The sequence below is a fragment of the Phoca vitulina genome, unplaced genomic scaffold (assembly GCF_004348235.1).
Source record: "Phoca vitulina isolate PV1807 unplaced genomic scaffold, GSC_HSeal_1.0 scaffold5, whole genome shotgun sequence".
In the NCBI taxonomy this organism is placed as follows: domain Eukaryota; kingdom Metazoa; phylum Chordata; class Mammalia; order Carnivora; family Phocidae; genus Phoca; species Phoca vitulina.
Window position 1 is genome coordinate 10,988,547 of NW_022589708.1, and position 23,858 is coordinate 11,012,404.

At 35.2% G+C, this 23,858-nt stretch overlaps 1 protein-coding gene across 3 annotated transcripts in view; it reads right to left on the reverse strand.

Annotated features, from left to right (window-relative positions):
* PCCA (propionyl-CoA carboxylase subunit alpha) overlaps positions 1–23,858 on the reverse strand; it is a 417,324-nt gene that overhangs the window by 215,365 nt on the left and 178,101 nt on the right. For all 3 annotated transcript variants that reach the window (XM_032402683.1, XM_032402681.1, XM_032402682.1), the window contains 3 exons: positions 22,874–23,024; positions 2,379–2,522; positions 940–1,014 (listed from right to left, as the gene is read on the reverse strand). In XM_032402683.1, the coding sequence (XP_032258574.1) occupies positions 940–1,014; positions 2,379–2,522; positions 22,874–23,024 (370 nt within the window). The remainder of the gene's footprint in view (positions 1–939; positions 1,015–2,378; positions 2,523–22,873; positions 23,025–23,858) is intronic.

A 23,858-nucleotide genomic window follows, 5' to 3' on the forward strand; every position in this document is an offset into this window, starting at 1 on the left:
AAAAAATGTTTAGGTATGTCCCTATGATACTTGTTTTCTCATCTGCTATTTAATGTCACATAATGCCTGTTAAATCTTTACAATTTTTTTTCTGCCTTCAGGCTTTGAACACAGCATGGAGTCTCCCAGCCTAGAAAGGGTCAAGTCTCTTCAGAACGCATATGGGCAAAAACAATTTAAAAAGTGAAATAAATCACATATCCAATAACATCTTCGAATTTAGAATCCTTCCTGTAATCTTTCACCATCTTCATGCCAGTAATCAAACTGAATAATCATATTCACAGATGGTACAGCCTTGTCATCCACTAGTTAACATAATGTCATATATATATGCACTTATTACCTTGATTAAGAAAAAGGGTATGTCCTTGTTCTTTTTATGCAGCAAAAACTATTTAAAGAACAGCTATTAAATACAGAAGAATTAGGAATTAAGTGGACAGTGATCACTTTTCTTTAACTGGTAGAAATATGTACTTCTTAAAGTCCGTGACACTTAACAGAATGAGGCATACTTTGTTTTACTTAATCCACTTCCATTAAAGGGCTGATTTTGTGCTTGAATTTTTGACATCTGACTATACAGGGAATCTGGGTTAGATTTAGTGAAAAGATTAAAGTGTAATACAGGAAAGTCATTTCCCATTCTTAGGATTCTGTGATCTTTCTCAGTACAATTTTCAAAAGAATTGGGAACATTGTAAACTATCATTTATTTACAAGTCAGATGTCTCTGGACTTCCCCTGTGAATTCTGACTTTCTTATGTATCACAAAGTACAAAATATATTTTTAAAAACAACAAAAAACTGCCATTCCCCAGGAATTTCACTTGTCCTTCAATTTACACCCTTTAGTGTTGACATGCTTTAACATAAAAGTATGACATAAATCAAGATTTTAACCCCTCACTTGGTATTACAGCTTAATGACTTACACCAGGTAGATGTATTGGTTCTTGGTACTGAGACAATCTCCCAATGGACGGTAAACCAAAAGACTTGTAGGGGTCCTGAAAGTTCAAAGGAAAGGAAGCACAGTCTTTGAAATATAAATCAGCAAAGTAAGGTTAAATATTTATACAATGAAGAAGCATTTATAGATCTATTTTCAATATACAGTATTTACCAAATCACAGATTTCAGAATATTATAGTCTTATACTCACTCTAGACTACTTAGACAAGTATTTAAAAATCAAACAGAACTGTAAGCAGAATTTAGCCTGACCTTAGTCATACTTTATTGAAATTGGTAAAATTCCAACATTTTATAAATCTTCTTAGAATGCTTTGGGCAAAAATAAAATAACCTAGGCGATACATCAAAACATCCTCAAGTGCAGAACAACAACTGTAGTATGCTAAAGATAATTTGTTTTTCTTACTCTCAATACAGTTCACATATGGTAAAATTGGAGAATTTTAGTTCTTCAAATAAAGACCTGAAAGAAACTTTGCATGTGCTATTAGATATGTGCTCCATTTGTAAATATCTTAGATCATCAGAATAAATATTAAATAAGTTCAGTGTCCTAACAATACCACTTAAAATATAATAAAAGCAAGAATAACCAGGCCAAGTATATTCTTCTCAAGATCCTTAAAAAACATTTCAAAACAACTTCCAGTATTCTTAGACACAGATACTATTAATTTACTTTTTGTTTTGATAAACTTTGAATTCTAAAAGTAAAACATAGTATAAATGTTTCCTTGAATTATTTTAATCATTTGAAAAAAGCATTTTCAGATACTGACTGCTTTATTATCTAATTAATACAGTTAAAAAATAGTATAAAAGTATTGGACTGACAGTTTAGGAGTAAAATCCATAATTAAAATTATGAATGAAAGCTTTGCAATTTAAATTTTAACTGCTACTTTCAATGTAAGCATAAGGGATAAAATTATTAGAAAATAAACTTGCAAAAAATTTAAGTAAATATTGAATCAACAACTCATGTGTACCCAGGGTGGGCTCTAAAAAACAAACAAAAACACAGAAATAATTGCTTCTGTTTACTTCAAATGTGATTTGAAAACAAGCAAACAAAACAAAAGCCATGGTCCGTTCAAGCATACTGAATATTTAACAAAAGCAAGAATATTTAACAAATGCTTTGTTGCCCCTTAAACTGACTGGTAGCTATTTTTCCCCATCCAGAAAAAATACATAGAAATTAAACTCAATCTTTTAAAACTATTTTGAATTATGTCAAAACTGTCTACCCTTTGTTCCGGTTGGATTCTGTATTACATAAGCACATACTCGACACCAGTTATGAAACCCTAACTTTACCTTCTGTTTATCTCTACCTGGTCCCATGACTTTGGGACACAACCGTCATCCTTCCTCTCAACATCATTCATTTTACCTCAGCATAAACCCGACATTCAACTGCCCAGCCGTTGATGGGAATATCAGCTTGTCTGTGCCTGAGAGGGTAACCCTTGGCAACACGGATCATTTCTTGGACTAGATCCAGGCCGGTAATGCATTCTGTGACGGGATGCTCAACCTGCAAGGCCAATATGAGCCCATCAATAGGTGTGGGAAAAGGTAAATAAACAGAAATAAGCAAGAACAAGTTCAATAACTTCTGGGTAAAATGAGGTTAATTATATTTAACATTCAATCACTTTAAAAAAACTAAGAGAATAAAATTAAACACAATCTCATACAAGGCATGATTTAAAAAAAAAATACCTAAAAGGTATTTGTAAACTATCTGTATTACTTGTTTCCATTTTTAATTAGATGTCATCCGGCAATGTTTAACACTTTCAATTTTGAAACTACTTCCTATCAGAAAGTTATATATTTAGCTGCAATCCTCCATATGGCTGATAATCAACCTATTCTGCTACACTTAGCATGGCATCCACAGAGGCAGCTTATGATTTTCCAAAGCACTAGGCTAGCGTAGTCTCACCCAGTCTCATGCTTTCACTAACCTGTCCTGACAAGCAACCAGATTAGCGTACTCTTACATCAATGCAGTGTAGCAGAAAGGAGCAGATGGATCCTGCAGGTTGTTTTCCCTTCAGACTTACACAGGGAGTGCTTAGCATGCACAATAGCAAAACTGAGCCAGTGAAATCACTCTGCTTTCTCAGCAAATTGCTGATAACTACTTTGGATGATGCTGTCGTGGGGATCCCTGGCCTTCCATACTCACACATGGGATACACATGTACAAAAACATGCACTGACATAGAGAGATACTAACAGGGATACACATCATTATGAATTTGTTTGACTGCTTACAAGTTCCTAAACTTAACAAAGCTAAAATAAAGCCACTTACAGCACTGATAAAGAGCAGATGATCTGTCTTTCATTGAAATCCCTGAATAAGTTTTAGAAATTTAAATAAAAGTTTGGCCACATCTGCTGTTTTAATACCAATTTCTTTTCTCATAAAAATTAAGCATGTTCTAAATGCACTTCATAATAGTTTCTTTATCATGACATGTCTAATTTCATACACTCTGACACGGGAAAAGGTCAATGAACAAAAGAATTGTCTTCCCATCTTCAACTACACTAATTGAAGGACAGGACTTAGTCATTATAATAATCTTGAAGCTTATCAGAAGCAGACAATGCCATGGTCTTAAAAAAAAAAAAAAAGCTTTGTAAAAATAAACAGATGGCATCCATAATTAGCTCTGTGTGTGTTATGAGTTTGTTTACAGTTTCAACAACATTTTAAGACATTTTGACATAATTTTAATGACAAATCATCACTAAAATAAGCATCTACCCATTGTAAAATAAATGTGCCACTAAATAAAGATCTTAATAGATAGTTCAAAAAATAAATTTTTGAAAGATATGGTTTTTTGAGAAACAAGATTCTATATGACAAATATAACAAGCAAGAAACAAGTGTAATGCCCATCTCTTATTGCTAGAAACAAATTTTATGTGAGAAACCATCTTACCACTCTATTCAAAGTGAGCCTACTGTGTGCCAAGGGCTTTAAATCAATACTATTCACACACCTCGTTAGGTGAAAAAATAATTTTAAAAGTTAAGTGAATGATTTAACTCTATTCTATGATTAAGTCCTTCTATGTCTAGTGCCCAGAAAAGTACGCACTATATACTAGGCAAATAAATAAATATTGAATGAATAAACGAGCAGCAAATCCAGAGCCACATCTAGAGTAAATGGTAGAAGCAGGGTTGGAATTCAGGTCACTCCAAAGATTCCAAAGATGGTACAACATTCCTATTTTCTTCATGGAAAAATGTATATAAAAACATGTAGTAAATTGGGGTGCCTGGCTGGCTCAGTCAGTGAAGCATGCAATCTTTGATCTCGGGGTCATGAGTTCAAGCCCCACAATGGGTGGAGACATTACTAAATAATAATAATAATAATAATAATAAACAACTTCTTAAAAAATGTAGTAAACATAAACTGCTACATAATTATGAGCTGTTGTCTTCTATAAACCACAGTATTATGAAAGTTTAAAGATAGGGGCAGCACTTGGGTGGCTCAGTTGGTTGAGCGACTGCCTTCAGCCCAGGTCATGATCCTGGAGTCCCAGGATCCAGCCCACCATTAGGCTCCCTGCCTAGCAGGGAGTCTGCTTCTCCCTCTGACCCTCCCCCCGTCTCGTGCTCTCTCTCGCTCATTCTCTTTCTCTCAAATAAATAAATAAATAAATCTTTTAAAAAAATGAAAGTTTAAAGATACAAATTCTTTACAAGGCTCTGTTTTACCTTGGAAGACGTCTCTATAACTGTGTAAGAAAAAAGTACATTAGACTCATTATTGAATGGAATCCAAAAATGGACCTCTTTACTGCAACTTAGAATTATAGAACAGAAACAGCACATTTTACAATCTAAATTAGTGAGCTGCAAGCATTTCAAAATAAAATAATTAAGTAGATAACTAGAATAATAACTAGCTGCTAAAGGCAAAATGATTACTTGCAGAATTTAAAAAATATAACCATTTAGGTTCAGATATTGTTAAAGAAATCTTCCTAAACACATTTTAATAGAATTCTGAAGTTATTCAACTGGATGGTATGAAACATTTCCTTTAGATCCTGCATTATTATTATTACCAGGAATCTTGTAGGTGTAACATTGTTTAAATAACCATGTATAGCCCCATTTCCGAGAACTTGGAAACAGGTCCCCTCTGCAAGTCAAACTCAATACTTAAGAGATGAAAACAAAGATATACAAAGAGACAAAACAGCTCCCAGGCCAAAATATAATTCAACAGAAGTTTTAAAAATATCTTTAAAAGGAGGAAAAAAAAAGAAAGGAGAAAGGAAGGGAGGGGGGGAGGATCAATGGAAAGTGAAGGTAACCACCTGGAATGAAAGGTAATACAAAGGAGGGTCAAAGTTTGCTGGTAGGCTGACGAGTTCGTCTTGTTCCACCTAAAGGAAAAATCTACACAAGTCTAATGCCAATAAACGTATATTTGAGGGCTGTTATGTGGAAGGAAGAAAAAGTAAACAAGGTTTCTGTGTCATTTCTATTTGGGAAACATTGACTTCAACTACATTAAACGTGTGCTTTTAAGAAAGACTCCTAAGACTCATTAATCTGTCACAATGCTTTGGGATTCTCAAGAGGAGGGTATCTTACGGTGCTTATTTAACCCACACCCCTCCTCCTTTTACAGGATATCCTTATGGGTTGAGAATTCCATGGAACACACTTTTAGAAACAATGTCTTAAACATTCAAAATACAAAACCAAATTCCCTTATTGTGACTATCCTCACCAAATTTTTGCCAACCTGGCTTCATACATAATATTTTTTTACCCAACAGAAATGGGTGCTAGTTCCAAGAAGCGTATGAATAAGGGATACACTAAATAGTATGATTCTCCATTTGAAGATCAATATGTTGACATTCTAACAGATAAATCTTGTGATTTAGTCAACAAAAGACCTAACCCCCACCCCCAGCCACACACAAAAAAAATCACACGTCGGAAAGAAAAGAAAGAAATAAAGGAAAAGAAAAAACCTAAAACAAGTCAAAATTTCTGAATTCTCAAAGACAAATCTCTGGGATCAGTGAGACAGTGTGCACTCTGCAGGGTCTATTAGTAGCTGATAAATCTGTCTGAACTGGCAATGCCTCTATCTTTCCATGAATGTTTTGTTCAAATAGGTAAAAACAACTACAATCATGATATGTCATATTATGGAACATAATCACACACAATCATGCTACAGTGAGTATATATAGTTCTATATGCCTATATCAGATGGTCACAAACATCCAACTTTTTATTAATCCATTTGCTATTTTAATTTAGTTTTGTCTTCTCGATCACCATCAAGCTGTCACTAATGTCAGTGTTTGTGTTTAGACCTTTGGCCACTGTTTTCAAATATATTTGTTGCTTTAAATGTATTTGCCCCCAAAAATAAATAACTGAGCTTATCAAATGCAACAGTGAGGTAAATTTGGTTTTGCTTCACCTCTGAGTTCTTAATGTATCAAACTTCAGTAGTGATGAACTTAGAAAAACAAATCTTTCTGGCATTGTGCCTGCCATTGCCACCATAATCTTCAGCCTTACTCCTCACTAAATACAAACTAGGAAGTATCTAAAACTAGTGGGTGAAAGTATAATGAGATATTTCCAGGCTCCACGTATCTCCCTATAAGATACCTTATTGACAACAGAGGGAAAAGTAGGAACTCTACAGTAAAGAAATGCGAGAGACAGCACCTTAACCAAGCCAACCACAGCAGTAATGGGATAAACACGCTCAGAGAAACACAATACATTCTCTGTAGTATACCTGCCAATGAGCACCCTCGATATAATCATGAGAAAACAGACAAATGCAAAATGAGAGCTGTTCTATAAAGTAAAGGGCCTGTGCTCATGAAAAAATGTAAAGACCATAGTTGACCCAAAAAAAATAAATAAAAGACTAAGGAACTGTTCTAGAAAGAAAGAGGTATGACAAGTAAATGTAATATAGGCTCCCAAACCAGAAAATGTGTTTCTTTCATTATAAAAGACTTCAATGGAACAACTGGTGAAATCTGAATATGACCTCTAGACTGGATGATAGGTAATGAGTAAATGTTAATATCCTGATTTTGATAATGGTACTGTGGTAATGTAAAAGAATTTTCTTGTTTTTAGGAAACACAAACATATTTAGGAGTAAAGGGACACCAGGCCTGCAATTTACTCTGAAATGTTTCAGGTAAAGAAGACAGACACAGATACATAGATACAGAGAAAACAGGTAAAGCAAATGTAAATGTTAGGGAAGGGTGTTCAGAACATCTTTGTAACAATTTTGCAATTTTTCTCCACATCTGAAATAATTTCACATAGAAGTTAATAGAAATTAAAGCAACATCACTAGAGTTTGTTTTTATATATAACAAAATATTACTAAAATAAAGATAACTGATTTGATCAACATTTTCTCTTCAAAATCCACTGTTAAATAAAAATAATCAACAGCAAATAATTTGTTCAATTGCTTTTCTCTGACTTAAATTTGTAAATATTTTGTGTTTATTTCCCTAATAATTCCTAAGATTTTAAGAACAGGTAACTACGTGACAGGGAAGTTTTCCTCCTGGGAAGCAAGATTCAGGCAAATTCTAATTATACACTTAAGTTAGCTTCCAATGAAAACACTGAGGGAAGTTCCAAAGAGAAAAAAGTCACAAAAAGTGCGGAGAGAAGTCAGATGGAACAAGTATGTGTAAAGTCGGCCATTAACAGAGAAGGAGAGTGTTGAGAAGCATTGGAAGTCCCTTATATGGAGGAATATTTGGCTCTGTCAGCTCGTGATTGGTGGCCCAACTGCCTAGTCAAAGCAGAAGCTGTCCCCAAAGCTAGAAGACCCAACAAACATGCTGTAACTAACATCCAAATGGCACTGAAATTTACAAAATCCCTCCAAATGCACGAACTTGTTCCTCAACATTCCACTGTCACTTTATAGGGAAGGCATATGAGATACAAACATGAGGTATATGGTGAGTGAATATTAAGAATAGCTAATATTCAAATAATGTTAAATTAATATAATTTTAGGTAACATCTTTATTAAAGACATCAAGTCTAAACTGACAAATATTACAAGGCTTGGTTTGGGAAAGCTACCTTTGGTAAGCAGAACTTGTCTGACTCAACTCAACAGAGCAGTTTAGGTGTGATCACCTGTTGAAGATATTGTCCTGTTATATAAAGTTGAGTTTCATAATGGTATTTGGCATAACAGGTCTCTACTTAGTTTGTTGTTATTCCAGCCTGAAAGGATAACTTACGCCATTATTTTTGGTTCTGCTCTTTCAGTTCAGAGAACCACTTTGTCCAGAACAGAATCTAACATATATCTATTAAAATTCTGAAGTTCTACCTCCTGAGAATACAGGATTTCAAAATAAAGATCTAAAGTTATTAGATTTTGATCCACAGGACTCAAAGATAAAAAGCACATTGGGAAATGGGCCCCAACATACCATTCCTGTAAACTCACCTTGAAAATAATGGCTATGTTTAAGGGTGGCAGTGAAAACTGAACAGATTCTATTATAGAGCTTCCCTGTTGACCCCAACACAAATAATCCGATGAAGAAAGGATAAGGAAACTGTTATGGGCTGAACTGTGTCCCCCCTCCCTGCCCCCAATTCCCATGTTTAAGCCCTAACCCCTAGTACCTCAGAATATGACTGTATTTGGAGATAAGGGTCTTTAAAGAGGCAATTAAGTTAAAATGAGGTCATTAGGATGGGCCCTAATCCAACACGACTAATGTCCTTAAAAGAAGAGATTAGGACACAGACAATACACACACACACACACACACAGAAGACAGACCATGTGAAGACACAGGGGGATGATGGCCATCTGCAGGCCAAAGAGAGGGGCCTCCAGAGGAAATCAACCCTGCAAACATCTTCATTTTAGACTCCTAGTCTCCAGAACTGTGAGAAAATACAATTTCTGTTGGTTAAGCCACCCTGTCTGTGGTATGTTGATATGGCAGCTCTAGGAAACTAATCCAGGAACAAATTTGAAAAATTAAAATCTAGGTAAGAGTACGGAACTCAAAGACCCAAAATAGTTTACAACATGCTTTAACACAAAAACCTAACTGAAACTATCTGACAAGTTTACCTATTCACATCTGTGTAATAAAAACTTCCTCAACTTTCTAATAAGACTCAATAAATATTAAGGGAAAGTATAATATACCCCACTTTGTATTCTCACTTTCCTAGGATACTGACTTCAAATATTCCAGAACATCCTGGTTCTGGCTTACTTAGGCCAGTTTGATAATCCTGGCCTCTATGACTTAAAAAATAATCAAAAAGGTCAACTTCAGCCCAAATCTAAAATGTCCCTTTGATGCAGTTTTACAAATTAGTCACAAATCCATTTCTCTGTAATTTCTCCTAATTCCACCAATTATTCTTTCAATCAATGCTCCAACTCCAAAAAGACCAAACTCGTTTAGTATGGATGGTCCTGAATATTTTTAAAATCCAAAACTGCTCTGAAAATAGAACATGATATTTGTTCAGCTATAGCCAACTCTTAGAAACCAGAATATGGGGCACCTGGGTGGCTCAGTTGGTTAAGCAACTGCCTTCGGCTCAGGTCATGATCCTGGAGTCCCTGGATCGAGTCCCGCATCGGGCTCCCTGCTCAGCAGGGAGTCTGCTTCTCCCTCTGACCCTCCTCCCTCTCATGCTCTCTGTCTCTCATTCTCTCTCTCTCAAATAAATAAATAAAATCTTTAAAAAAAAAAAAAGAAAAGAAAAAAGAAAAGAAAAGAAACCAGAATATGGGTTGCAATAATTTTTAATTTTTAAATAAGTGAAATAGCAAAGGGTAAGAATCAATTTAGAGTTTCTAAAAATCCTTCTGGAATATAAAGATCCCACATGGTGCAGGATTATCTGATGGGAGGTGGGGGTGTCTGGTCTCCATAGAATTTCAACAATTCCATTGCACTTTTTCTTCCATCCCATCACAAAAGTAGATTCCTTCTTCATTGTGGCAATCATATATAAACAACTGACTAAGGTCTAACAAAAGTGGGAAATTCAGCCCTCTGTTCTTAAGGATATGGAATAGCCAGTTGACCACGCCTGGGCTCTTAACTACCATAAGACGTTATTCCTTTCTACTTAGGAGTGTTCCAACTCTTATAATCTTTGTAGATTACATAAAGGCTGTTTTTCCAAAGCACTAAAATCTAATCATAACTCATATTTGGAAATAAACAATTATACACACACACACACACACACACACACATGAATTTGGAAAGGTATATTCAGGGTCTTAACATTAATCTTAGCACAAGGGCCTAAGCAGAAATAGCTTATGAATTTAACACTTTTACCAATCAGTTTCATTTTTAGAAGATTTCCATCTCCATTTTTCTCTTAGACTCTTACACAAACACCCTTATGATAAAAAGATGTCTTTCAAAGTGGTTTATTACAAGTATGTTTGTTCATTTATAACAATTTTGCAGTTAACTGACAAAAGAATAATAAAAGAAAGTTATTAATTTGTAGCTCAGTTTGCCATCTGAAAAAACTTGACTACTGGCAAGATTTACTAATAATGACAACAGTAACAGTAAACATGTTAACCGATATTTAACAAACATAGCATGTGGAATATTTACTGGTGAGAGTCTCACAGTCAGGAAGAAGAATGAGTGCTTAGTCTAAACCAGGCACTTTCCTGAGCATTTTAAATGAATTACTCAGTTAATGCTCACAATCCTATAATGCACTTGCCACAGTTACTGTCACTTTATAGATGAGGACAGTGAGGCACAGCGAAGTTAATTAAGGAACTTCCTTATAGTCATACAACTAGGAAGGAGTAGAGCTAGGATTTACTTGCACTAAGTCAAAATAATGGATGGTTGCAATTAATGAAAACAATGACTAAAGGAGTTCCCCGTTAGTCAGCTCTGGTTGTTCTGAACCACTTTAGGGTCTAGAACCTCACTAAATTTCTCTCTAGAAAAGCATGTACCCAATTTCAGAGGGTCCACAGACTCCCCCAAAGCTCATTAATGAGATCCAGATAACCCTGGTTAAATATTTCTGCTTTGGGAAGATGGCAAAACCAGTATGATTCACCACCTCTCCACTCCAAATCCCACGGTCGCTATTCCCCCCGAGTCAGTGAGTATCACAGGATACTGCAGAGACATCTGGGGGAAAGTGGGACCCAATAGCAAGTACTGGGCTCTGGGCTCTTGTCTCTCATAGGCTGGGGGAAACCCAGAGGCCAGCTTCAGAGATCTCCAGGGAAAGATGTGAAAGAAGAGGTCAGGGAGTCAGTTTGGCCTGCAGAGATCCATGCAGCCTGAAAACAAAGTCAGTAAAGGGTCCAAAAGAGTCCCTGGTCACTTTGCTAAGAAATCCAAGTAGTCAATAAATATTAGCTAGATTCTGCCCTTGAGACCAAGACAATGCTAAGAGATATATGCTCTTCCTGACCTCAGGAGTAGATATGGTTGTATCTTCAACCACTCAAAGGACTGCTGCCACTTCGAATATTACACTGAACAGCACTCAGTACCAAACCCAAAATCAACCACAGTAAAACCACGGCAAGTGGCTTACCCACCAGAGACAGGGCAAGCATTCAGAATAATGACTACAGACACCAAGAGAAACAGAGCAGTTGAGGAATGGGGGTAAAAAAATCCAAAAAGCAATAGGGCAATAAGAAACTTTTCAAGGGTAGCCATACATGCACATACCCCCATACAGAAGGAAACTTTCTGGGATAAAATAACACGATTTCCCAATTATGCAGTTTAGCTGATTACTTTAAGGAGAAGACGATCACCATTAGAACTCAAATTAGTAGCCTGGAAGAGCAACATAAAGAGTTAACATCAAAAAACAGAACACAAATACAAAATGAGAGTAATCATGAGCAGGAGGACACAAGCTTCAGAGGGCTTGTCCAGTACACCTAACCCACAATAAAAGGAGTTCCCAAAGGAGAAAATGAATAGATGTTTAGAAAAGGAAAGGAAACAGTTAACAGAAAAAAACTTTCTCTGAAATGAAGAAACACTTAAATCTGTACACTTCAAAGAACACCCAGAATAAAAGGCAGAATTCATGGACATAAACACACACCTAGGCATGTCCTAGTGGAGACAAAAAAATCCCTGAGTTCCAATGATCAAGAGGAAAGTGGGCCACCTTTCAGGCAGCAACACTACATTACACATAATGGAAGACAAATCAGAATGACCTCAGACTTAATACGAGAAGCCAGAAAACAGCAGAGTGTATTAACCACTGAAAGAGAAGAATAGAAACCCAAGAATCCTAGAATCAAAATACCATTCCCCTTCAGGCTAAAGAAATATATCTGAGAATGTGGCATTTCTGAGCATATAGCCTCCATAAATTCCAGCCGAGGCAACTTCAAGAAAAAATGCTCTAATGAAACCAATGAACGAGGGCAGAAATCTCAAAGAAGGGAAAGACAGAGAACATATAGAAAGGAGAAACCTGTGCACGCACAAGCTAAAAGCAAGTCTGGAAACAGAAGAGATCAACTACAAGGGAAAACCAAACACAGCCTAGAGGTATGAGATAATCTCAGAGAATCTTCAGTGTTGCAAAGTTGGGGCAATCAGTTATATACTCTTTACAACTATAAATGGAGAAAATGCCAGTCTAAACAGGAAGATGAACACAAATAAAATGTTAAAGGACAAGAGAATTTCCAATCTACCAATGGGAAACAACAAGAATAATTAGCAATTTAATTCAAGCAACAAATAAAAAAGGGGAAAACAGAAAAAAGGAATACTGAAATACAAGTAAAGATGAAATAAAATCAAGTATTTAAAATTAGAAGGACTAAATTTTCATACTAAAAGAGAGTATCAGATTGGGTTTTTTTATTTAAACTTTACAAAACACAAAACAAGTGATAAAGAAGGCTTTGAAAGAAAAAAGGCAAATAAAAGAAAAAAGGCAAATAAAACAAAAAGAAGGCGATGCAACATAATAGGAGTCAAGGTGGAATTTAAAATTAAAACCTTTGAACAAGACAAAGATACTATGTAATGATAAAAGGCATACAACTCATGTAGAGTAGTCATAAACCTACACATATCAAATTATTTTATAGGTAAATATGCAAAGTAAACATTTAAAATTCAAGGAAAACTTGTATAATGAATACATATGTATATGTACAATGAAGTAATAGACGAAATTACATAATGTCTGAAATTTTTGTTAAAATATTCCAGCTAGGGGCGCCTGGGTGGCTCACTCGTTAAGCGTCTGCCTTCGGCTCAGCTCATGGTCCCAGGGTCCTGGGATCGAGCCCCGCATCGGGCTCCCTGCTCCGCGGGAAGCCTGCTTCTCCCTCTCCCACTCCCCCTGCTTGTGTTCCCTCTCTCGCTGTGTCTCTCTCTGTCAAATAAATAAATAAAATCTTAAAAAAAAAAAAAAAAAATTCCAGCTAAAAGTGGCAAAAGCACGGAAAAGAAGGTATACATAAAACAATACTGCCAACTTAAACACGAAGCTAGGCTGCAGGTTCAGGGAACTTTCCCAAACCGCTCTTGCTACTCTTAGTACCTCTGTATGTTTGAAGATTGCCACGTGTCAAAGAGACAAAAAAAACTGACACAGAGGAAGAAAAAGAAGGAAAAAAGGAAAGAAGTAAGAAAGAGGGAAGAGCCAAAGAAAGAAATGCAAAGAGGTCTTGAATGCAAGAATATTTAGGGCAGTGAAAATACTCTGCATTATACCTAATGGTGGATACAGGTCACTATACATTTGTCAAAACCCTCAGGATGCACAACACCAAGAGTGAACCCTAATGTAAACTACGGACTTTTAGCTAATAACAATGTATCAACATTTGTATCAACATCTGTAACAATGTATTGACAATTATATCAACATTTACAATTTCATCAATTGTAACGAATGTACCATACTAAGACAACACCTTACTAATAGGGGGAATTTAGAGTGGATGGGTAAAGGGGTATATGGAAACGCTTTGACTTACTGCTCATTTTTCTATAAACCTAAAATTGCTCTGAAAAATAAAATCTATTTTTAAAATTATGATGAAAAACTTAAGGTATCTCTAAATCAAATAGATCCAATTAAAAAAGAAAGAAACCTAGAGGAATACGAATAAAACAATCAATAACCTTCAAAAACCTTGATTTGTATTACCTCAAAAAATACTGAAAGTCTATCACAGAAGTGATTAGAACAATGCTTAAAGACCTACAACTGAGAAAGATACCAGTACAAATTGATTCACATCTGAGTTTTAATATTTAAGGAATAATGCCTATTACTACCTATATAATATTCCCACAGTTTCAAAAAATACATATAACTTTATTACTCAAATCTGGTTAAGATGGTATTTAAAAAAGTAAAAATTGGAAATCATTATATTAGCACACAAATCCAGTAAAGTAACAAAAGGAAAATCATTATGTCTAATTAAAATTTATTCCAGGAATGTAAAGCAAAAGTATCAAAAGAGGCTATAATGTTAATAAACTAAAAGTTAAAGCTATTTTCCTTATTAGTAATTGGTAGACCACCAGCAGTTTTGGCTACAACTAGAGACAAAGATAAGATCTTACAAATTTCTAGATGGGGAAAAAAAAAACTTTAAACAAATGCTCAAGAATCAGAATACATCTCAATATCAAAAGTCGAAACTAGTAAAATGCAGGGGGGAAAAGGCCTTCAAAATGCTAATGGAAAGTTATTTCCAATCCAGAATTCTATACTCAAAACTTTAGAAGAAAATTTAGGAGAAAGTCTTTGTGACCTTAGGTTAGACAAAGATTTCTTAGGTATGACACCAAAAGCACAATCCATAAATGGAAAAAAAAAAAAAAAAAAAAGGTAAATTGGGCTTTATCATTAAAAACTTTTGTGTTTCAAAGGACACCATTAAGAAAACAGACAAGCCACAGGTTGGGAGAAAATATCTACAAATCATGTATCTGTATCAAGAATGTATAAAGAATTCTTAAAGCTCAATAAGAAGAAGATAAACCAATTCAAAATTAGGTAAAGGATGGGAATAGACACTGCAACCAAAGGAAATACATGACTGACTAACAAGCACATGAAGAGAGAGCTGATACCACTAAGCATTAGGGAAATGCAAATTAAAACCACAATGAGATAGCACTTCGTATACACTAGAATGGCTACCATTAAAAGGCAATAAAAAAGACCCGTTCAGGAGGATATAGAAATGTGGAGAAACTGGAACTCTCACACATTACTCATGGAAACATAAAATGATACACCAATTGGGAAAACAGTTTGACAGTTTCACAATTTACCACACAACCAACAATTCCACTCTAAGTATCTATCCAAGAGAAATGAAACCATTTGTCCAAAGACTTATATGTAAATCTTCACAGCAGCATTATTCCTAACAGTCAAAAAGTGGCAACAATTCAGATATTCACCAACTTGTAAGCAGATAAGATGTATGATATCCACACAATGCAATTCTATTCAGCAATAAAAAAGAACGGACTACTGAAACACATTACGGCACAAATAAACCTCAAAAACATTATGCTAAGAAGTCAGACACAAACAACTACACAGTTTGATTCCATATACACAGAATGTCCAGGAAAGGCCAATGTAAAAACTGTCAAAACAGAAAGTAAAGTAACAGTTGCCTGGGAGTGGAGATGTAAAAAAGGGAAGGACTATTAACGTGCACAGTATCTTCATGGGGTGATGCAAATGTTCTATTGTGCGATTCTGCTGGAGTAGCACAACTTTGTATTTACTAAAATTCACTGACTTACTGTCTTCTTCCATTTGGGCTGCTGGAACAGAATAACATGGAATGGGTGGCTCATACAAACAGAAATTTATTTCTTGCAGTACTCAGGCTGGGAAGTCCAAGATCAAGGTGCCAGCCAATTCAATGTCTTGTGGGAGTCATTTCATAGATGGCAGTCTTCTCACTCACTAATCACATAACAGAAGGGGTAAGGTTTCTCTCTGGGCTATCTTTTACGAGGTCACAAATTCCACTCGTGAGGGATCCATCCTCATAATCTAATCACCTCCCCAAAGCCCCACCTCCAAATACCATCACCTTGGAAGTTATGTTTTAACATATGAGTTTGGGAGGGATACAAACATCCAGTCTATTGCATTTGTATACTTAAAATGGATGAATGTGGCGCCTGGGTGACTCAGTTGGTTGAGCATCTGACTCCTGGTTTCAGCTCAGGTCACGATCTCAAGGTCCTGGGATCAAGGCCCCCCCCCCCCCCCCCAGTCAGGCTCTGTGCTCAGCAGGGAGTCTGCTTGAGATTCTCTGTCCCCCTCTCCATCTGCCCCTCCTCCTGCTCACACGTTCTCGCTCTCTAATAAATCTTTAAAAAAAAGAAAAGAAAAAAGATTCAACCAAAGCTAGCTAAGTAAATAGACAGATAGATAGATAAATAAAATGGATGAATGTTGCAATTTGCAAATTATACCACGAGAAAAACTATTGGGGTTTTTTCCCCAATAAGTTAATACGGAGTCATCTGCACTCACGTAAATTCTCATATAATGTAGATCCTGGGCACTTGTTCTCAGGAAGTTACTTAAAGACATATTCCAGGAAAAAAAGGGAATAAACCACAAAATGGTTTATGACAAAAATCTAGGAGAAAAAAGATCCAAAAAAGAGACGCATAAAGAATCTTCAGGACAAAGCAGGGAAATCTCAGCTAAAAAGCCAAAATACAAATGGAGAAGGCAACCAGTATAGACTACAGAAGATTAAAAGAAACCAAATATTTCTACAAAAAGACGAAATTGACAGAAAACTCAATGTGCCTGAATATATTCAAACATGGGACAAGTTTGTGGATAAATCAGTGACAGGCACACTGAAAACTAAGCAAAGATAATTTTTAGTGGGAGAGAAAAAATGGTGCAGGAAAGTGAAAGTAATCTTAGGTGACAACAGGACTGCTGTGAATAGCGTTCACACTGTGATCATAATAAAATCCCAAATACTGAGCTAACCCAAATCATGACAGAGTGGCAGTAGGAAGATGGGAAGTGTGCATTTGTGCAGTGGGTGTGGCAAGGTGGGAAGCTGATAGAAGAAAATGGAAGACTGAGAAAGACCTATATACATATATTGATTAAAAAGACAGAAAAAATATTAAAAGAATCAACTAAATTAATTAAAATTGGTCAGAGCCATCAATACTAGGCTCCCCTGTGAGAGGCAGACAATAATTGTCCCTAAACAAAGGCAGAGGACAAGCAAGACCTTTCCTCCTCCCTTTCCCTCTCTAGCAGCCCTGGCTGTTCCCTGCCCAAAGCTAGAGTTCCCCACACATATCAGTTTAAAGAGCCTTCCCTCTTCCAAGTGATTTCTCATTTCTCCTTTTTCTGTTTTGTTTTTTTTTCCTTTTTTGGTGAGTTTTGGTAGTTACTCAAGGGTTGCTATTGGATCAAAAAGCCAGGAACATGCTAATTCAGCTGTTTTAAACCCCATGATTTTATATCCAGGTGAAAATTTATAAGTTATAAAGGTAAACTTATCACCCACCTAAGAACTCAGAAGATACAGTATCCATGGATACCTCTCAAAAATAAATTCTTGATTTTAAAAAGAAACAGAAGAACCACCTAACCATAAGATGAATCAAAATGAAGAACTGATTAATCACAAAGCTATGGTAAGCTGCAGATGGTGACCATGAAAACAATTTAAAATACAAAATGGGAAGACACTAGAAGAGCCGTGCCTAAAAAAAGTCATGTTACAATAATACAAAACTAATAATAAAAATAGTAAAAATGAAGAGTTAGGGGAAAAGACAGCAGGATTAAATATAAATATGCCAATTTCCATTCATTTTGGTAAAAGGGAAACAATACATTCTCTCAAATTGGAGTATGAAGAAATATGATGATAAAAATATAAATGGTTTCAATAACCATTTTTCATATTCAGAACATCTTTTAAGGAATTAACATCTCTGGAAAATTAGAAACATTTATCTAATACTTCAGCAATTTCATCATTTTAATATCTTTTTCTTTGGTTAAATATAAATGAAATAAGCTTATTCTAAACCATCATATGGAAAAATAAGAGTAATGAGAAAGGAATAGTCCTGCTGGATACTGTGTTATAATACAGAGATATAACATCTGAAATAGTGTGGTACTAGCACATGATTAAACAGACAGGTTAAAAAAAGAAAACAGTCAAATAAACACCTGCATACGTATGAGAATTCAGGATATAATTAAGGTGACTTCTAACTACTACAAAAAAGAATGATTATTCAAAAATGTTTGTGACAGTCAGGTAGCCATTTTTTAAATTAAAAAAATAAAATCAAATCCCAGATGGAATGGAAATTTCACCAGGAATGATGAAATAAGTACTAAAAGAAAACATGAAATAAAAATGTTTAATTTTTTAGTAGTAAAAACCTAAGTAGGGGCGCCTGGGTGGCTCAGTCGTTAAGCATCTGCCTTCGGCTCAGGTCATGATCCCAGGGTCCTGAGATCGAGCCCCGCATCGGGCTCTCTGCTCAGCGGGAAGCCTGCTTCTCCCTCTCCCACTCCCCCTGCTTGTGTTCCCTCTCACGCTGTGTGTCTGTCAAATAAATAAAATCTTTAAAAAAAAAAAAAAAGAAGAAGAAAAGCCTAAGTATGTTCTAACACCAGAAATGATAAGAGATTTAAAATTCAACCGTAAGATTTAAAAACAAAAAATTTCTAAATAGAAAGAAAGAACAATATACAAAGTCAAAAAGGCAACATGTGAAGGAAAAATAAATCACATCTGGGTTTGTTTGTTTTTTTTTAATCTACATTTATTTGATAATCTTACCAGGAAATGGTTTGTGGATGGGAGAAGAAACCAATTACTTACAGAACATCTTAGCATTATTCCCCACACCTTATTTCCATATGGGGCAATGTGATAAAGGTCTGATTTCCCTGTGCATGCAGAGGGGTAAGCAGCACAGGAAAGGAAGCCCAAAACTATTAAACTCAGAACTTATGTAAGAGTTGCTGCCTTATCTGCCCTTCCTCTACTCTGAAGGCGGGGGGGGGGGGACGAGCACATACAAACTTGGCTCTGGAATATATACCTATCTTTCTAAGGAGAGAAAGGGAATGTCAACAAATGGCTCTGAGGAAAAAAAATAAGACTTTCTCTCCAGCACTCTCTATCTTAAAGTTGCTATCCTTCAATCTCTGTGCCAAAAGTCTTTGGTTAGAAAGCCCTCATTCTGTAGCAATGTGAAAAATATTCATGGAGCATTGCTTCTTCATGATATCACAAATGGCTTATTGCTTAAAAATAAAGGACACCTTTAATAAGAAAACCCAGAGGGCAAAGGGGCTAATGGTCAATTCAAAGAAAATGAAATGTTAATCAACCTATGAAGAAAAATTCAACCTCACTCATAATAAGGAAAATGAAAATGATATACTATTTTTCACTAACAGAAAAAGACCAAAAGTCAAAGATCCTTTGGACTAGGGAGTAAAAGACACTGATAATACTTAACTAAATTACTAAAATTCATATTTCCCCAGAAATTCTATTTCCACACATGCAAAGTGATGATATAAAGGACCATTCATAATTGTCAATATTTGCGATAGCAAAATACTGGGGAAACTACCAATAGGAAACTGGTGAAATTACAGGATTACATCTACAACTGGGTATTAAAAAATCATAAAAATGAAGATAATGCTTTAAGTTAGGTATGGAACATTACCAAAGATACATTGTTAAGTAAAACAAAGGTTGCCTCCAGAGGAAAATCAAATGGTTGTGATAAAAACGTGGTACGGAGAGTGACTTTTCTGTTATATACTCTTTTGAACCATTTGGATTTTTTCTTTTCTTTCTTTCTTTTTTTTTTTAACAAAATATTGCCAATTCTTAGTTTTACCATTCAATACGAAACTAACATTATTCAAGCAAAATCACATATAATTTAGTTAATTAAAATAGCATTTTAACAAAATTATGGTTTTTGGTAGAGTATTTCTCCAGCTCCCTACCCAACTTTCATAAACAGAAAGAAGGAAACAGGTGATATATATCTACAGATACATATGTGTGGGTGGATACGTATGGGAGCTTCACTACAGAAAATGAAGAGACCATTTCAAGCAAAAGGAGTAACATATAAAAAGCACATAGGGGTCAAACTGAATGGCATACTCAAGAAAGAAAGAAGTGTCTCCTAACTAGTACATCAAGAATGGCACTGGCAGGAAAGAGGACTCTGAGGTAAGATGAAGGACACAGTGAAAAGGGACCTTTAAGGAAGAAACACTATCATTAAGAAACAGAAAACTAACAACTGTGAACACAAATAAACATATACAAGGACAGCACAGATAATTCTGATAAATAAATTTTAACCAGACTGAGACCAAAACCAGTCAATTGAATCTATGCACCAAACACTTTCTCAGTGTTACATCTCTTTAAGAAGAAACTGTATTTATTTCAAATTTCGCTCTTAAAAAAAAAAAAAAAATCAAGTAAAGTAAAGATGCTATCCACATTTCTTTTACCAGAAAAAAGTGTATAACTTCTGAAGCTGGAAAAAGTGACAGTTCAATCAAGATATTTCAAGAAAGGAAAAAACAAAAAAAGAACACAGAAAATTATAGTTCTCCAGGCTCAAAATGAAACACTAATTAGAGATAACGTATATCTTAGAAGATGAAGAATTTGGCAAATGTGCCTTAAGTATTATAATTTAAGGTTAGTAAAGAAATTTGAAACTCTACTATTAAAAGAACATTTGAATTGTTTAAATATCAGAATGAAGTCTTTGAAATATATAAGAATGGCTTTCTGAATACAATGAAATCCAAGGTTCTTTAATCATGTTCCCATTCAGTCACAGCCTCTACCACCAAATATCCGCCCATCACACAGATGCTTCTAGAAAATCAAAATTAATTATCTGGTAACTGACAGGATTATGGTCACTGGAAGTAAATGCACAGTAAAGAAATATTACAACATTAAATGGGAGACACAAATGAATCCAAGTGTGATATTAAATAGCATAAAAGTAGGTACTATCAGATATAATAAAATGAATCTCTTCATGAAATTTTTTCTTTAAATTCATTTATACTTTTTTTGAGAGTATAGAACATAACCTGCTGACAAGTCATCAAGATATAAAATGTACACTTCAGTACCTAATGATTTTGACCAACTGCATAGCATTACTTGATATAAGTACCAACTTCCAGAGGTCTTATACCAAAACCAGCAATGAGACAAACTCAGAAAAGCTTATGGGTTGAGATAAATGAGCCAGAAACAAACAAAACACACACACACACACACACATACACAAACACACATAGTAATAAAGTGTCCTAAAGACAGCACTGGTTATTAGTTGTGTAAATTCTGATAAATACCCTAACTAAACAATCTAGTAGCTCTTTTGTCTGGAATAAAATACAAATGTCTTGTAGACACTTTTCAACTGCCTTCAGAATTATATTACAAACTAGTATTCTCATCTTGGCATAATAAAGTTTCCATTTTAATCAAAAACATAATTTCCTAGCTAATTATCTAATTAGATATAATTTGTTATAAAGACATATTTTTAATCAAAATCAAATCAATCTCTAAAAGGCAAAATTCTGTCACTCCTAAAGATATTCACACCAATAAATTATAGGATAAAAAAGTGATCTCAAAGACAAGTGTAAGTTTTGGGCAACAACAACTAAGGTTAATATTTATACAAACTCTACAAATATTTACGATACTGGTTTCAAATGCATCTAGATACCATAAATTCTGCCGTAATAAATGAAAATCAGCCCCATAGTGTGATCTTATAAGCATAATGTTGAAAAAAGAAGCAACGTATAGAAAATTGCATATTACATGATCCCACTGATTTAAAGTTTAAAAAACAGGTACAATTAATTATATATTGCTTAGGTGTGCATAATTAAAAGGAAAACAATACAGAAATGCAAGCAAGCTTTTAGAATTCAGTCAGAACAGTAACCAGCTCTAGGAGGACAGATGAGGAATACTTAGAAGGAGAAGATGGGGCGGGGGACGGGGGGTGGTAAGAAGGGCTGGCATTTTGGGACTTGTAGATCCACTTGATGCTTACATGGATTTTTGCTATAATAATTTTTTCAGCCATATATTGGTGTTTTATGTACTTTTCCATATGTGTGTTTTAGTTTACAACTTAAATAAAAGGAGAAGGAGAAGAAGGAAGGAAAGCCAAGCCGGAGACCTTGGTTGGAACAGAGGGAGCATGTCCCTAAGTCAACAGTTCCAGAGCAGCTGCTAGACTTCTCAACCTCATCCCAGTGGCAGAGGGGGCAGTTCCTCTAGAAGAAAATGAGTGTCATTCCTGAAAGTTACTCTAGGTACTCTTCCTTCCTCCATCCCCTTCAAAATTTTATAAGCCCTGAATCCCGTTCTGTTTATCACATCTGACAGCAGTTCTCTTAACAGTACATGAACCAAGACAAGTCATCAAGAGAGGTTCGAAAAGAACCAAAGAGGAATTTCCAATACGGAGTGTTAACAGTAATGAGGCAGAAGGTCTAGACACTGACCATTACATTAACCTGATACTTATCTGTCATTCCCAACAGATGTCCTAGTACAAGCATAAAAATGAAACCTTTATTTAACATTTTATGAAGTTGGACTTTTGACTTTCATAAAAACAAAAAGGAGTGGGAGAGGAAGGGTAAAGTATAGAGGCACGGTAAGGAATGAAAAACAGAGTTACCTGGAGTCTTGTATTCATTTCCAAGAAATAAAAATTCTTCTTCGAGTCCACAAGGAATTCCACGGTTCCAGCAGAGGAATACTTCACTGCTTTGGCAAGAGCTACAGCTTGTTCTCCCATTGCTCTTCGAGTCTTAGAATCCAGAAAAATGCTACAAATCAAGAAAGAGTAATCAACACTTTGAACAAAAGTCATCTTTTGCGTGCACCATACAAAAATGTTCTTAAAGTTTACTCAAATGTGATCATCTGTATCAATTTAAGATTTTATATCATATGCTTTATGTATGTTTATAATACATGCTTTCTGTCAAGTCAGCTTCAGATTTTTATAAAACTAAACATGTGAACCTCCCACATTATAGTGCAATTGCCATCAATTTTAGCACAATTAGTTGTTTTCAACCAGTAAAACTTAACATATACATTCAGAACTTCCCTAAGCTAAAATTGGGAGATGTGCCTTAGGGAGAACACATGTGTGCTGGATGAGCTTTCTTCAGGCAAGTCCTGGCCAGGACCAGGAGTTCAATATTAATGAATCAACAACATGCATTAAGTAAGGTGGCTTTCGACAGAAACACACATAAAACAAGGTTAAGTCAGGATATTTTCATCAAGGCTACGTATTGATTAAAATGTCCTGACTAGAGGCTCACAGAACCTAACTCTACTTCCCCTACGTATTCGCTAATTCAGTGTTCACAGTGACTCTGTGAAATGTAACTACCACAAACAAAAAGAACTAACTGTATATCTAATAAATCCTCAAAACTTTTGTTTCACAATACCAAAGTTACCCTCCAGCAGGCAAATAAAGCTTAAATGTTTTCAATAAACCCTAAAAAAAAAAAAAAGAGTATTTGTGTATTTTCATGTATTTTGCTTCTATCCAAGAAAGGTTCTAAGAAATAGAACACTGACTACTTTTCTTCCCATGGATTAAAATTTGTGGATCAAGATTTAGGTGATTTTTATAAAATTTT